This window comes from Bubalus kerabau, chromosome 16, assembly GCF_029407905.1.
Source record: "Bubalus kerabau isolate K-KA32 ecotype Philippines breed swamp buffalo chromosome 16, PCC_UOA_SB_1v2, whole genome shotgun sequence".
NCBI classification, from domain to species: Eukaryota; Metazoa; Chordata; class Mammalia; order Artiodactyla; family Bovidae; genus Bubalus; species Bubalus kerabau.
This window is the reverse complement of record NC_073639.1, coordinates 44,595,667-44,612,824: the sequence shown is the minus strand read 5'-3', so window position 1 is coordinate 44,612,824 and position 17,158 is coordinate 44,595,667. Positions and strand designations below refer to the sequence as shown.

At 41.5% G+C, this 17,158-nt stretch overlaps 1 protein-coding gene across 1 annotated transcript in view; it reads left to right on the top strand.

Annotated features, from left to right (window-relative positions):
• Nucleotides 1-9,453: 9,453 nt before the first annotated feature.
• Nucleotides 9,454-17,158, top strand: part of RXFP1 (relaxin family peptide receptor 1) — a 94,166-nt gene continuing 86,461 nt past the window's right edge. The window contains exons 1-2 of the mRNA XM_055550866.1: nt 9,454-9,499; nt 9,738-9,875. Of these exons, the coding sequence (XP_055406841.1) occupies nt 9,454-9,499; nt 9,738-9,875 (184 nt within the window). The remainder of the gene's footprint in view (nt 9,500-9,737; nt 9,876-17,158) is intronic.

The window sequence follows — 17,158 nt, the reverse complement described above, 5'->3', positions numbered from 1 at the left end:
TAAAAGAAGCCATTTCAATATGGAATCAAAGTTGTTCTTCCCCATTACAAACATGATAACCCAAATTCATTTGGTTTCAATAGATCGCCAAACCTTTAGAAGTAAAAGTGAAAAAGTGAAAGTGTTAGTTGCTCAGTTGTGTCCAACTCTTTGCTATCCATGGACTGTAGCCTGCCAGGTTCCTCTGTCCATGGAATTCTCCAGGCCAGAATACTAGAGCGGGTTGGCATTCCCTTCCCCAGGGTACCTTCCTGACCCAGGGATCAAACCTGGGTCTCCTGCATTGCGGGCAGATTCTTTACCCTCTGAGTCACCAGGAAAGCCCTTAGAAGTAAAGCTACAACCCAAAATAGAATCAGACACACCAGTATAGACTTTTCTGACAAGTTTTGCTAAAAGGGGGAGATGCAAAATAAAGATGCACCTGGTGTGGGGAATGAAATGTGTTTTCTTTAGTCTTGTTTTTAAAAAGGGGGACACAGTATGTTTCACGAAAGAGGTGAAAATGGATGTGGTAGAGAGAGAAGGGAGAATCATCGATCCATCTGAAGCAGGAAAGAAGGATGGAAATTGGGGGGTAGGGGTGGGATGCTGATTTTGGACTAGTGTAAAGAGGGTGCAAAGGAGGCAGAGTGTGCAATGTAGGCTCAAGGAAAGAAGGAATGAAATCATCGTCTAGGAGATGGGAGAGTGCATAGAACAGAGATCCGCTGCCACATGGCATCAAGGCCCCCTCCCATTTTATTGGAAGGAAGAGTAGTGTGCCTGGCACATTTGGGGACCACAGACAATTCTGCTCGTGAGTCAGTGCTCTATAAGTTCTGCAGTCAGACTGCAGTGAGGACAGTCAATAAGAGAGGCATAATTCTTGAGAAACTGAGTGTCTAGTTCATCTGGCCCCAAATGAGTTATAAGAAGAAACTGGACTAAGACAAGATCATGAAGAGACATTGAGTACCAGGATTTAGTCAGGATGTTGCAGAAACCAGTAATCAAGAAACCAAGCACTACACTCAGAAAGTTGGAAAACTCAGTTTTATTATGCTGGTGGGCCCAGAGGAGTTAACACTCTAAGCTCTGAGTCCCAAACAAAGGTTACAGACTTTTTATAGACCTATGCTGCTGCTGCTGCTGCTGCTGCCAAGTCGATTCAGTCATGTCCGACTCTGTGTGACCCCATAGACGGCAGCCCACCAGGCTCCGCCATCCCTGGGATTCTCCAGGCAAGAACACTAGAGTGGGTTGCCATTTCCTTCTCCAATGCATGAAAGTGAAAAGGGAAAGTGAAGTCCCTCAGTCATGTCCAACTCTTTGTGACCCCATGGACTGCAGCCTACCAGGCTCCTCCACCCATGGGATTTTCCAGGCAAGAGTACTGGAGTGGGATGCCATTGCCTTCTCCATAGACCTACTAGAGTAGGTCAACTATATAGTAGGTCAGCCTACTATAGTAGGGCAACACTAGCTGCTAATAGGCTGATTTAAACTAAGGGGTTTCATGTGCCCGGGAACAGCAGTCAAGACAGGGAGGGGGATGCCTGACCTTTACATGGACAGGCATGATTAAGCAGGTTTGCAGGGGCTGGGCAATTGCAAAGAGCAGGACAAGGGTGAGTGAGATAAGCTCCAGTTCCTAGTATTGTGAGTCCCCACTTTCTGAGACTACATGACCTACATGATCCAGACTTTGTAAGAAGCAAAGTTACAGAGGCAGAACGAGCAGGAAGTTATGTAAAATTTTAACATTTCCTCTTCAAGGACATTGGTGATGTCATTGTTTTTGTTTTACTTGGTTTTTTTTTTTGTTGTTTTTTGTTTTTACTGTTTCAGCTTTATTGAGGTATAAGCAATTGAATTTTTCAAGGTTTTTTTGTGTATATCTCAAAATCTCAACAGAGAAGGCAATGGCACCCCACTCCAGTACTCTTGCCTGGAAAATCCCACGGACAGAGGAGCCTGGTAGGCTGCAGTCCATGGGGTCGCTAAGAGTCGGACACGACTGAGCAACTTCCCTTTCACTTTTCACTTTCATGCATTGGAGAAGGAAATGGCAACTCACGCCAGTGTTCTTGCCTGGAGAATCCCAGGGATGGCGGAGCCTGGTGGGTTTCCATCTATGGGGTCGTACAGAGTCAGACATGACTGAAGCGACTTAGCAGCAGCAGCAGCAAAATCTCAAATTTGAAGTCTAAAATATTCCTTTAAATAATAATTTCTTTTAAACATCTGTTTATGTTATTCACAGACTGAGGGAATGAATTCAAGCAGCCTGAAAATATTTTGCTCCCAATTCACTTAATTTGGCAGAATACTCTTAAATTAGCTATCCAATTTTTCAAAACCTCCAGAGGTTGTCTCAGTAACCCCATCCACTGTTCAATGATTCCTGTAGCTAAGAGATGACTCCTTATAACTGACTTGAATGTCATCCCTGGCATCAGGGCACAGAATAAATGCAGTCTCTTCCCTGCGTTACTTGCCAAAAGAACAGTGAAACAACCTTCCAAGAGACACAAGAGCTGCAGTGGTGCCTCTGTTTGGTAATGTCCACCCACTTCTAAGATCTCATGAAAGCAACTAGAAAATCTCCACTAGGAGGTAAACACGTCACAAAAGTAACAAACTGCCTGCCTGCAAGTGAGCCCATGTGTTCTAGGCTGCTGAAAAGGAATGAAAAAAAGCACCCCACTGGTGCTTCATCAATACCTACTTCTGGGTTTCTCAATCTGGGCACTATCGACATTTTAGGAAGACAAATCTTTGAGTGAACTGTCCTGTGCATTGTGAGATGTTTAACAGCATCACTGGACTTTACTTATTAGATGCTAATAGCACCTCCTGCCAAGTAGTAATAATATAAAATAAAGCTCCAGACTGCCAACTGTCCCCAGGCTACAAAATCGTCCCTGATTGAGAGCCACTGGCTTGGTCCTACCTCTTTTCAAAAAGCCTAAAGAAAACAGGCTGATTACAAATCAGTGTTTTTTCATCTATAGCCAATAAACCAGATTTTCATACATTTGAATTATCTGTAAATAGCTTCAGATTTTTTTAAGAAGAAGAAATTTTTTACTGAAATATAGTTAATTTATAATGTTTCCAGTGTACAGCACAGTGATTCACTTATATAACACATAGCTATATAACATATAGTTCTGTAATTACATAACATATTTACTTAAGAATCCTCTATTACTACTGGTATTTTTATTTGTTTTGTTGTTGGATATCTGAAATAGTTATTGATAGTCAGCATTTGGGCTTCCCTCATGGCTCAGATGGTAAAGAATTCGCCCACAATGCAGGAGACCTGGGTATTTAAGATAGAAATTATAAAATAAATGGGTTAAATATATGGAAAATTTCTACTTGGTTTTCCTTGTCTTGTTGTTTTAAGTTTTATTTCCTAACAAAGTATTTTAACAAACTCCTTCTACACTTTTGATGCTGTGGGTAGTTACCCCCAAAATAGGAATATTGCATATTTTTCCCTAGAGTATAAAAGGGATTTCAAATGTTGGTAGTAAGACACAGAATCCAATAAAACTCTTATCTTAGTGTTTGCCAAGTCATGGCTATTCAGAAATACTATAAACAATTAAACATACCAATTATATTCACCTCCTTTATTCTGAATTTAAGTTTGCAGAATGGCCTTTAATGCAGGGACTGCACTGATTCCAGAGCAACAAAGCTGACATTTTTCTATATTAACATTTAATGTTGTTACAGAATAAGGGCTATAATTTCACTGAGTTACTGTTTTCCATAAAAAATGAGTTCCCCTAGACACATCCATAATTGCTTGTGCATTTCTGTCAAGGTCTGTCAAAAAGTAAAAGCTGACTTTTATTCTACTAAAGATAAATCAGAAGGAACTTAGTTTCCAACACATATTTATTGAAACCTTTAAGATTTTAGTTCTGATAGAGGGATTCAAGATTTAAACATGACCCAGGTCAGATCATGTCGCTCCCCCACAAAATGATAGCCAGACCCATCATAACCACTTTACTATATGGAAACATTTGAAAGCAGAGTTCCAAATAAAAGCAAGGAAAGATAAGAAAGCCTTCCTCAGCAATCAATGCAAAGAAATGGAGGAAAACAACAGAATGGGAAAGACTAGAGATCCCTTCAAGAAAATTAGAGCTACCAAGGGAATATTTCATGCAAAGATGAGCATAATAAAGGATAGAAATGGTATGGACCTAACAGAAAAAGAAGATATTAAGAAGAAGTGGTGAGAATACACAGAAGAACTGTACAAAAAAGATCTTCATAACCCAGATAACCATGATGGTGTGATCACTCACCTAGAACCGGATATCCTGGAATGTGACATCAAGTGGGCCTTAGGAAGAATCACTATGAACAAAGCCAGTGGAGGTGATGGAATTCCAGCTGAGCTATTTCAAATCCTTAAAGATGATGCTGTGGAAGTGCTGCACTCAATATGTCAACAAATCTGGAAAACTCAGCAGTGGTCACAAGATTGTTAAAAGTCAGTTTTCATTCCAATTCCAAAGAAAGACAATGCCAAAGAATGTTCAATTGCACTAATTTCGCACACTAGCAAAGCAATGCTCAAAATTCTCCAAACCAGACTTCAACAGTACGTGAACTGTGAACTTCCAGATGTCCAAGCTGGATTTCAGAAAGGCAGAGGAACCAGAGATAAAATTGCCTACATCTGTTGGATCATCAAAAAAAGCAAGAGAGTTTCAGAAAAACATCTGCTTCTGCTTTATTGACTATACCAAAGCCTTTGACTGTGTGGATCACAACAAACTGTGGAAAATCCTGAAAGAGATGGGAATACCACACCACCTGACCTGCCTCTTGAGAAATCTGTATGCAGGTCAAGAAGCAACAGTTAGAACTGGACATGGAACAACAGACTGGTTCCAAATTGGGAAAGGAGTGTATCAAGGCTATATATTGTCACCCTGCTTATTTAACTCATATGCAGGATACATCATGCAAAATGCCAGGCTGGATGAAGCACAAGCTGGAATCAAGATTGCTGGGAGAAATATCAATAACCTCAGATATGCAGATGACACCACCCTTATGGCGGAAGTGAAGAAGAACTAAAGAGCCTCTTGATGAAAGTGAAAGGGGAGAGTGAAAAAGTTGGCTTAAAACTCAACATTCAGAAAACTAAGACCATGGCATCTGGTGCCATCACTTCATGGCAAATAGATGGGGAAACAATGGAAACAGTGGGAGATTTTGTTTTTCTGGGCTCCAAAATCACTGCAGATGGTAATTGCAGCCATGAAATTAAAAGATGCTTGCTCCTTGGGAGAAAAGCTATGACCAACCTAGATAGCATATTAAAAAGCAGAAACATTACTTTGCCAACAAAGATCCATCTAGTCAAATCTACAGTTTTTCTAGTAGTCATGTATGAATGTGAGAGTTGGACTATAAAGAAACCTCAGCACTGAAGAATTGATGCTTTTGAATTGTGGTGTTGGAGAACACTCTTGAGAGTCCCTTGGACTGAAAGGAGATCCAACCAGTCAATCCTAAAGGAAATTAGTCCTGAACATTCATTGGAAGGACTGATGATGAAGCTGAAACTCCAATACTTTGGTCACCTGATGCAAAGAACCAACTCATTGGAAAACACCCTGATGCTGGGAAAGATTGAAGGCAGGAGGAGAAAGAGACAACAGAGGATGAGATGGTTGGATGGCATCACCGACATGATGGACATGAGTTTGAGTAGTCTCTGGGAGTTGGTGATGGACAGAGAAGACTGGTGTGCTACAGTCCATGGGGTCGAAAAGAGTTGGACACAATTGAATGACTGAACTGAACTGATACGGAAACAAGGACAGTTTCCTCAAAACCACATTACTAACATGCTTCACTTCACTTCTTTGACTCTGGCCCTTGAATTACATTGCTGTTATCGTTCAGTTTCTGCATGTCCAACTCTTTTTGAGACCCCATGGACTGTAGCCTGCCAGCCTCTTCTGTCCATGGGATTTTACAGGTAAGAATACTAGAATGGTTGCCATTTTCTCTTCCAGGGGATCTCTCCAACCTAGGGATAGAACCTGAGCCTCCTCCATTGCAGGCTGATTCTTTGCCTCTGAACCACCAGGGAATTACATGAGGACCCAATTAAGTCAAAGAGAAGTTAAGATCACTGAACAAACTCTGGACTATCTGTTCCTTCTTTGTGCATTACCCAGACCCACAAAATGCAGACAAGGCACATACATATTTTTAGTCATAGGAGAATGCAGTAATTTGCTCTTTGGCAGAGAAAAAGAAAGTCACTGATTTTCATTCAGCACTGTGTTTCACTTGGCAATCAGCTCATGGAGCTCTCCCTCAGTTTTTCCATCTACTTATAGGGGGCTTTTCCATCTTATAGTGGGCTTCCCAGGTGGCGCTAGTGGTTAAGAATCCATTTGCCAATACAGGCAAACGTAAGAAGCACAGGTTTGATCCCTAGCTCAGGAAGATCCCCTGGAGGAGAACACAGCAACCCACTCCAGTATTCTTGCCTAGAGAATCCCATGGACAGAGGGGCCGGGCAGGTTACAGCCCATGCAGTCGCAAAGAGTTAGACAGGATTGAAGCGACTTAGCACGCACGCAATCTCATAGGATTTCCAAAAGAAGGAAGACATTTAAGTGCTTCATCAAAAAAAAGTCTCTGCTATTGCAATTAAAATTATCATGCATTTTTTCCAAATTGCTTCAAATTTTGACTGTGATATTTATTTGAGTTCTTACACACTAGAGTAATTTTTCAGTTAGGGTGCTTTTTAAAAAAATCATTTTTGAATTTCTTAAATTATACGTGATTTTTGTATTATATGAGAGTATTTAAATTAAAAAGCTATAATCACAAAAATCTAAATTCAGGTATCTCGAAAAGCAAGATACCTTTGTGCCAATATTAAGTACTAACTTACACGGTGCTGATAGAGCCGTGCCTCGTCACCGCCGTGCTGCCACTGCCATCAGACGGTCCCTGCATCACGAGTGCTCTGCTAGGTCTTTTTCATTCAGTTCTGAACCTATCACTACACAGTCTATGTTGAAATTATTAATATTCTGATTCCACTGCATAACCCCTCATAGCTCAGTTGATAAAGAATCTGCCTGCAATGCAGAAGACCCGGGTTCACTTCCTGAGTCAGGAAGATCCCCTGGAGAAGGGATAGGCTACCCACTCCCGTATTCTTGGGCTTCCCTTGTGGCTCAGCTGGTAAAGAATCCACCTGCTATGATCGACCTGGGTTCGATCCCTGGGTTGGGAAGATCCCCTGGAGAAGGGAAAGGTTACCCACTCCAGTATTCTGGCCTGGAGAATTCCATGAACTGTATAGTCCATGGGGTCACAAAGAGTCAGACATGAGTGAACGACCTTCTTCTTCTCAGTGCATAAATATATCCAGTGAAAGTCAAAGTGTTAGTTGTGTCCAACTCTTTATGACCCCATGGAATGTAGCCTGACGGGCTCCTCTGTCCATGGGATTCTCCTGGCAAGAATACTGGAGTGGCTTACCATGCCCTTCACCAGGGGATCTTCCTGGCCCAGGGATCAAACCAGCATCTCTTAGGTCTCCTATAGTGGCAGGCAAACTCTCCACCATATGAGCCACCAGGGAAGCTAGATATACTTAACATTTCCGTTACTATAGTCAGAAAGTCTTCAAAAATGTATTTAGAAATTCATCTACTCCTAAGCCACATACTTTCCCTGTTATTAAACTTGGCAACACATGCACTAAACCCCATTTTCTTAAACTTTTCTGTCTCATCTGTTCGCTCCTTATCTGAAAAGAGCTTACTACCAAATTTAGGACTAAATTTAAAAATAAGCAAAAAATGATTCAAATGAAACGACGCATTGTCCTTCTGCTGCCTTTCTCTTCCTCTGACGCTTGGTAAGTGCATTTTGCAAATTCACATATACCCGAGATGAACGTAAACAAAGATGTGAAAAGGTGTTTGTTTACTCCTTTTAAGCTCCACATCCAGAAATGACTGAATCTTCCTTATTTGGATCCAAATGGCATAGAATCATCTGAACAGAGATTCAGTGAAGAGGATCCCATCAGGATTGAGGAAAAGATAGTGTAAGGCATGTATGGCAAAGCAGACCCAATATTATAAGTTTATATTTGGAAAAGTCATTTTTTATTCCTATCTTAATAATTTCAAAAATAGAACCGGACCAAATTGTTTTACCTTAGAATGAATTAAAGGCTTATATGTAAGACGGGAAACCATTAAACTCCTGGAAGAAAACATAAGCAAAACACACTTTGACATAAATCATAGCAATATTTTTTTTTAATCTGTCACCTCAGGCAAAGATAATAAAAGTGAAAATAAACAAATGGGACCTAATGAAACTTAAAAGCTTTTACACAGCAAGGGAAACCATTAACAAAATGAAATGACAAAAAGGGACTTCCCTAGAAGTCCAGTGGTTAGGACACCACACTTCCCCTGCAGGGGGCATGGGTTCAATCCTCGACTGGGGAAATAAAATCCCACATGCCATACAGCATGGCCAAAAATTTTTTTTTAATTTTTAAAAATTGAAAAGACAACCTGCCGAATGGTAGAAAATATTTGCAAATGATATAACCAGTAAAGAGTTAATATCCAAAATATATAAATAGTTCATACAATTTAATATCAAAATAACAACTTGATTTTTAACATTAAATAGGCATCACACCCCCCCACTCCCACATATGAGTGAGTTCCAGCAGTTCCTACAACCTGGCCTGTTCTCTTCCTCCCCAGTACAAACCAGCCACAATCCTCAATCAACAGTTAAGAATGCAAGAAAGTCCTTCATTGACTGTTCAATCCATTCTGTGTTTTTCTTTATAACTGACTATTATTCTAGAAAGTCTCAAGGATGTACAAACTTCAGAAGGATAATAAGCAACAGAATTATCTTGGATTCTATAATAATCTTTGAGCTCATATAAATCTGGAGTTTTAAATGGCAAAATTAACTTATGTCCCTTCACACAAAAGCCTACACATAGATGTGAATAGGAGCTTTATTAAAAACTGCCAAAGCTTGCAAGATGTCCTTCTGTTAGGTGAATCAATAGAATCTATCAATATATTTCATTCAGACCATGGAATATTATTTAGCACAAAAAAGAAATGAGTTAAATCATGAATAGACGTAGAGGAACCTTAAATGAAATTTATAAGAGAAAGAAGCCCATATGAAAAGGGCAGGAAGCATTTTATTGGATGCTACATGCTACAGGGCACAGGGCCTGCCCTCAGGAACCCGCTACGGCAGTTCCTACTGCCTGGCCTGTTCTCTTCCACCCCAGTGCCAAACCAGCCATGATCCTCAGTCAACAGTAAGAATGTCCTTATTTTAAAAATGATTGGGTGAAAAATGTTTGAAAGAGAACAGCAGAATTGAGCTCAACTATAAAGTATGGGCAGACCTTTCATAGAAAAGAGGAATGACGAGGACATTGCAGGTGGGAAACATGAGAAAAGGCAAGGAGCGGGGAATCCTGGCATTTTCTGAAGATGTGGAAAAGAACTTTGTTTAGGTGTGGAGGTTCTTGGAAAAGCACTGGCATCAGGCTAATGCTCAAGGTGAGGCAGCATAAGGAAGGTGGGACCTGCCAGGATGACAAGAAGTAGGTTTGCACACTGTGGGGAGTCACTCCGTGCAGGGCCTTGTGTAAACCTCTCTCCCCTTCCACATCACAGTCGCTCCCGGCTCAGTGCAGAATGTGCCCTGCGACCTGGGCTACTTCCCCTGCGGCAACACCACCAAGTGCTTACCTCAGCAGCTGCAATGCAACGGCGTGGACGACTGCGAAAACCACGTGGACGAGGACAACTGTGGTGAGCAGTCTCCTGGGTCACAGCTGGGCGGGCAGAAGGACCAGGGTCAAGTCCTGGCAGGACCCAAGGGCAGAAGGGCCAGTATCCAGCTGCTGAGACTCTTGAAATAGAAATGAGAAAAGAGAAATGAAGTTGAGAATCAAAAATACATGTCACTTAAGGAAATCTTACATTTATTTTATTAGTTTAAAATATTTATTCTTATAAAGAAGATGTGGTATTATACATATATAATATAATATACACACAACAGAATACCACTCAGCTATAAAAAAGAGTGAAAGAATGCCATTTGCAGCATTGGACCTGGACCTAGAAATGACCGTACCAAACGAGGCAAGCCAGACAGAGAAAGACTAATACCATATGATATCACTTTTATGTGAAATCTAAAATATGACCCAAATGACCTTATTTACCAAACAGAAGCAGACTGGTAGACATAGAAAACAAACTTATGATTACTGAATGCATAAGGATATTAGGGGGCTTCCCTGGTGGCTCAGAGGTTAAGGCGTCTACCTGCAATGCAGGAGACCTGGGTTCAATCCCTGGGTTGGAAAGATCCCCTGGAGAAGCAAATGGCAACCCACTCCAGTACTCTTGCCTGGAGAATCCCATGGACGGAGGAGCCTGGTGGGCTACAGTCCACGGGGTTGCAAACAGTCGGACAGGACTGAGCGACTTCACTTTCACTTTTCACTTTCAAGGAGATTAGGGAGAGAGCAATAAGGAGTTAGACACTAACACATACACACTTTTTATAAGTAAACAACACAGACCTACTCTGTAGCACAGGGAATATATTCTTTATCTTGTAATAAACTATAATGTAAAGGAATCTGTTAAAGACTATATATATATATATATCTATTCATCCAGTATAATAATTTATATGTGTGTAACTGAATCACTTTGCCATACACCAAAAACTAACACAACATTGTAAATCAACTATACTCCAATATATTTTTTAATGCATTCTCTTCTATGTGTTAGTATCACAGCCAATATTTCAAGAAAGAAATGATTGTGGCACATGGTTAAATTTAAGCCATAGACCTGCTCAGTTAATGTCTTAGAGACAGAACAGTGTAATTGTGAGGATGGGCTCTGGAGACAAGGTTGAGTGGTTGAAAACTGGTGCAAAAATAGCAAGTTATTAACTTTGAAGGCATTTCTTAACCTCTCTTAGCCTCAATTTCCTTGTGTTGAGAATTGTACCCACACTAATAGAATTTGAAAAACTCCATGGACAAGAGTAGCCTGGCAGGCTACAGTCCATGGGGTTGTAAAGAGTTGGACACAACTGAGTGATTGTAAACACACACACAAGGGAACTTGAGCAGATTGAATCAGAAAAGCACAGGTATGCAGCAGATGCTATTCGTCAGTTGCTTGTTATCATTTACTTGGTACAATTATGAAGGGAAAATGAGGCCTCCTAAAACAGACAAAATCAGTAAGTCCAGCTTACCTCTCTCTTAACTAACAACCCTATTTATGGCCTTATAAAGCCAAAAGTAGGGCTTCTAAGACAGTTAAAATTTGGCTTTCAAATAGGTTTTTTGTTCAAATTCCTAAAGGTCTTAAAAACACAAATTTATAAAAAGAACTTAAATTGGCTGGATCTGGGGGCAGAGAGGAAATGGGCCTTGGTTAATAGTGTAAAATAATGAAATTTCTCACTCATGGAAAAATAAGGTACTATTTTTAGAGGATCAAGACATTCATGCACAATTTTGTGCTGCATAAACAGCTGATACCTCACTGTTATCACTCCCTGAAGCATTACAGACCTTTTAATATTAATTTTATTTATTTTTGGCTGTGCTGGGCCTTTGTTGCTGTGGAAGCTTTTCTCTAGTTGCAGAGAGCAGGGGCTCCTCTCTAGTCATGGTGCGAGGGCTTCTCATTGTGGTGGCTTCTCTTGCTGTGGAGCATGAGCCCTAGGGCAAGTGGGCTGAGTAGCTGCTGCTCCTGGGCCCTAGAGCGCAGACTCAGTAGTTGTGCTGCTGCTGCTGCTGCTAAGTCACATCAGTCGTGTCCGACTCTGTGTGACCCCATAAACAGCAGCCTACCAGGCTCCCCCGTCCCTGGGATTCTCCAGGCAAGAACACTGGAGTGGGCTGCCATTTCTTTCTCCAATGCATGAATGTGAAAAGTGAAAGGGAAGTTGCTCAGTCGTGTCCGACTCTTAGCGACCCCGAGAACTGCAGCCCACCAGGCTCCTCCACCCATGGGATTTTCCAGGCAAGAGTACTGGAGTGGGTCGCCAGTGCCTTCTCCTCAGTAGTTGTTAGCCATGGTATAAGTTGCTCCACGTCATGTGGGGATCTTCCTGGGCCAGGAATTGAACCCACATCTACTGTACCAGCAGGCAAATTCTTCACCACTGAGCTACCAGGAAAGTCCCTATTACAGACTTTTTAAGGCATTGCCTTGAAGGAATTAAACTTCTTGGTCTGGAGAACTGTCTCTAGGTGGTGGCAGTAACTCAGAAGTGAGCACACTGTCTATATCTGAGCTTAGGCTGCAGTTGCCTTTGTTTAGGATGGCTGTGCAAATGTTTTTCTTCTTTAAATATATATATATCACCTTGTTAAAAGTAACTGAATACTACGTAATTTTTTAAACTAAGAAAAATAGGTCCTGTCCATTGCCAACCACTTCACCCTCAAGCTGCTAGCAATTTCAGACAGAGTGACAGGAGTTATTCCCTGCCCCCCAATTGAAATGGTGGCAGGAAGCAGAAGGAGCACTAAATTCACCCGCAAACAGCTTTGCAGGGAAAAGGGTTTTGGAAGTTTTGTCTTTGAGTTAAGTTTAAAAAGACCAAGTAATGAAAGAAACAATCTAAAAGTATCAAGCTATCAACTGAGAAAACAAGCACACACACACACACACACACACACACACAACCTAAAAGTTGAGAATTACGTTTTATTTTGTGGACATACAGAGGACTTAAGCCTGGGAGACAGCCTCTCAATAGCTCTGAAAAATTGCTCTGAAGAGGTAAGGGAGAGGGTGGGATAAAGAGGAGTTTTTGCAACAAAGACCAGGTAGTTGGAACATCAAAAGATTACTGCTAATTAGAGAAGACCAGATATCTCAAATTAATGAATTCAGCACTTTTTTGTGTTTGGGAAGATGCAGAAGCCTGGGCTCATTGAAATCATTCCTGTGATATGCACCTTAACTATCTAGAGCCAGTATCCTGCTTTTCTCCATCCTGAATCCCCTCAACGTACAAGTCAGGTGAGGGCTGCAGGGACTGAAGCCTTGGTGCTGATGTGGCAGGTGACATTCTTCATTCAAATCCTTAAACTCTAGCAGTTTCTCAGAATCCGGATGGAAGCAGTATCGCATGGAGGTTTTAAGATCAGGCTCCCAGAGACCTAGGCATAAATTCTGGTGAAACATTTTGTAAAATGGAAATGATATGAGTATCTGTGTCTGTGGGCTGTTCAGAGAATTCAATACGATTCTGTATCCAAAATGGTGAGCAGAGCACCTGCCAGACTGAGCACCTGACAAACTGAACTTGCTGTTCAGTCCCCAAGTCATGGCCAATTCTTTACAGCCCATCGACTGCACCATGCCAGGCTTCTCTGTCCCTCACTGTCTCCTGGAGTTTGCCCAAGTTCATGTCAAATCCCTTATGATTACACAGTGGAAGTGACAAATGGATTTAAGGGATTAGATATAATGGACAGAGTGCCTAAAGAACTATGGACAGAGGTTCATAACATTATACAGGAAGCAGTGATCAAAACCATCCCCAAGAAAAAGAAATGCAAAAAGGAAAACTGGTTGTCTGAGGAAGCCTTACAAATAGCTCAGAAAAAAAGAAAAGTGAAAGGCAAAAGAGAAAAGGAAAGATATAACCATCTGAATGCAGGTTTCCAAAGAATAGCAAGGAGAAATTAAAAAAAAAAAAAGCCTTCCTAAGTGATCAATGCAAAGAAATAGAGAAAATCAATTGAATGGGAAAGACAAGACCTCTCTTCAAGGAAATTAGAGATACCAAAGGAACATTTCATGCAAAGATGGGCACAATAAAGGACAGAAACAGTATGGACCTAACAGAAGCAGAAGATATTAAGAAGAGGCGACAAGAATACACAGAACAACTATACAAAAAAAAAAACCTTAATGGCCATGATAGTGTGATCACTCACCTAGAGCCAGACATCCTGGAATGCAAAGTCAAGTGGGCCTTAGTAAGCATCACTATGAACAAAGCTAGTGGAGGTTATGGAATTCCAGCTGAGTGTTTTCAAATCCTGAAAGATGATGCTGTCAAAGTGTTGCACTCAATATGCCAGCAAATTTGGAAAACTTAGCAGTGGCCACAGGACTGGAAAAGGTCAGTTTTCATTCCAATCCCAAAGAAAGGCAATGCCAAAGAATGCTCAAACTACTGCGTAATTGCATTCATCTCACACACAAGCAAAGTAATGCTCAAAATTCTCCAAGCCATTCTTCAATAGTGCATGAACTGTGAACTTCCAGATGTTCAAGCTGGATTTGGAAAAGGCAGAGGAACCAGAGATCAAATTGCCAACATCTGTTGGATCATTAAAAAAAGCAAGATAATTCTAGAAAAACAGCTACTTCTGCTTCATTGACTACACTAAAGCCTTTGACTGTGTGGATCACAACAAACTGGAAAATACTTAAGGAGATGGGAATACCAGACCACCTTACCTGCCTCCTGTGAAACTTGTCAAGAAGCAACAGTTAGAACTGGACATGGAACAACAGAAGGGTTCAAAATCGAGAAAGGAGTATGTCAAGGCTGTATACTGTCACCCTGTTTATTTGACTTCTATGCAGAGTATACCATGTGAAATGCCAGGCTGGATGAAGCTCAAGCTAGAATCAGGATTGCTGGGAGAAATATCAATAACCTCAGATATGCAGATGATACCACCCTTATGGCAGAAAGCAAAGAGGGACTAAAGAGCCTCTTAATGAAGGTGAAAGAGGAAGAGTGAAAAAGTTGGCTTAAAACTCAACATTCAGAAAACTAAAATCATGGCATCCAGTCCCATCACTTCATGGCAAATAGATGGGGAAACAATGGAAACAGTGAGAGACTTTACTTTTGGGGGCTCCAAAATCATTGCAGATGGTGACTGCAGCCATGAAATTAAAAGATGCTTGCTCCTTGGGAAAAAAGCTGTGACCAACCTAGATAGCATATTAAAAAGCAGAGACATTAATTTGCCAACAAAGGTCTGTCTAGTCAAAGCTATGGTTTTTCCAGTAGTCATATGCGGATGTGAGAGCTGGACCATAAAGAAAGCTGAGTGGTGAAGAATTGATGCTTTTGAACTGTGGTGTTGGAGAAGACCCTTGAGAGTCCCTTGGACTGCAAGGAGATCCATCCAACCAGTTGATCCTAAAGGAAATCAGTCCTGAATATTCATTGGAAGGACTGATGCTGAAGCTGAAACTCCAATACTTTGGCCACCTGATGCGAAGAACTGACTCACTGAAAAAGACCCTAATGCTGGAAAAAATTTAAGGCAGGAGGAGAAGGGGATGACTGAGGATGAGATGTTTGGACAGCATCATTGACCTGTCTCTGTCATTGGCTCTGTCTCTTCATTCTTTCTGGTGTTATTTTTTCACTCTTCTCCTGTAGCACATTGGCCACCACTAACCTAGGGAGCTCATCTTTCACTGTCACATCTTTTTGCCTTTTCATATTGTTCATCTGATGCTGAAGCTGAAGCTCCAATACTTTGGCCACCTGATACGAAGAACTGACTCATTGGAAAGACCCTGATGCTGGGAAATATTGAAGGCAGGAGAAGAGGATGACAGAGGATGAGATGGTTGGATGGCATCACCAACTCAATGGACATGAGTTTGAGCAAGCTCTGGGAGATGGTGAAGGACAGGGAAACCTGGTGTGCTGCAGTCCATGGGGTCTCAAAGAGTCAGACACGACTAAGAGACTGAACAACAACAAAAATGTCCATTGAATCGGTGATGCAATCCAGCCATCTCATCCAGTCACACTCTTCTCTTTCTGCCTTCCATTTTTTCTAACATCTGGGTTTTTTTTCAATGAGTTAGCTCTTCACATTAGGTGGCCAAAGTATTGGAGCTTCAGCTTTAGCATCAGTCCTTCCAGAGGTTGATTTCATTTAAGATTGACTGGTCTGGTCTCCTTGCTGTCCAAGAGACTCTCAAGAGTCTTCTCCAACAACACAGTTCAAAAGCATCAATTCTCCATCGCTCTGCCTTCTTCATGGTGCAGATAATAACCCTGCATAAATTCTCCCTGGCACATCAGTCAGCTGTGGGTATGTCACAAGCCCAGTGTCTTACCTCAGATTCTATGGCCCAGAAATCCCTGCTGGGCTCTGCAATCCCTGCTGGGCTCAACTGAGATCAGCTGCACCATCTTCCTGCCTCTGCTGGGCTTTCTTGATGCCTCTGCAGGCATCTGTGGGTGAGCTCTGTCACCATGCTTGCGACCTGGGCTGAGACAGCTGGGGACACTGGCCCTTCTGCAGATCACATCATTTGATCATCCTATTGGGGCCAGTCCTTTCCCAATAGAAGAAATGGAGCCCTCCTCCTGCCAAGAGCAGCTCAAAGTCAAGTGCAAGGAGCTCAGACAGAGGGAGGGCAGACTAGAGCTAAGCTTGCAAGTTCTGCCATGGTCAGTATTACATTAGCTTTTCCTATAAACATTAATATTGACTCGCAGTGGCTCAGAGCCCCCTTGCATGACCTTAGGAAGTTCTGTTAAAAAATTTAAAGATTTCAAGGAGTAACCATGATTTATGTGCTTACTTATCTTATTAAAATAGCAGGTGATATTTGAAGAAGTGGTATTTTTCGACACTATGTGTGTATGTAGGGTGTGTGTCTGTGTGTGTGTGTGTCCTTTTGATTCAGAGATACTTATTCAGGAGGTGGGTAAGTTTTCCCCTATCTTCTGAAAATGTAACTGCAGTTTATTTTGGGGGGAGATAAATTATGCAGATTTCTATATTTGGTCTTTCAGAATATTCATTACTCTAAATCCTGGTGAATTTTAATAGAATGTAATACTAGGAAAGACATTAAGGTCTATTTGTTTCTCTTTTTTTTTTAATTGGAGTGTAATCACTTTACAATACTGTGTTAGCCTATTCTGTACAATGAAATGAATCAGCTATAAGGGACATGGGTCCCTTCCCTCTTGGACTTCCCCCCCACTCCCCCATCTCACCCATCGAGGTCATCACAGAGCACTCAGCTGAACTCCCCTTGCT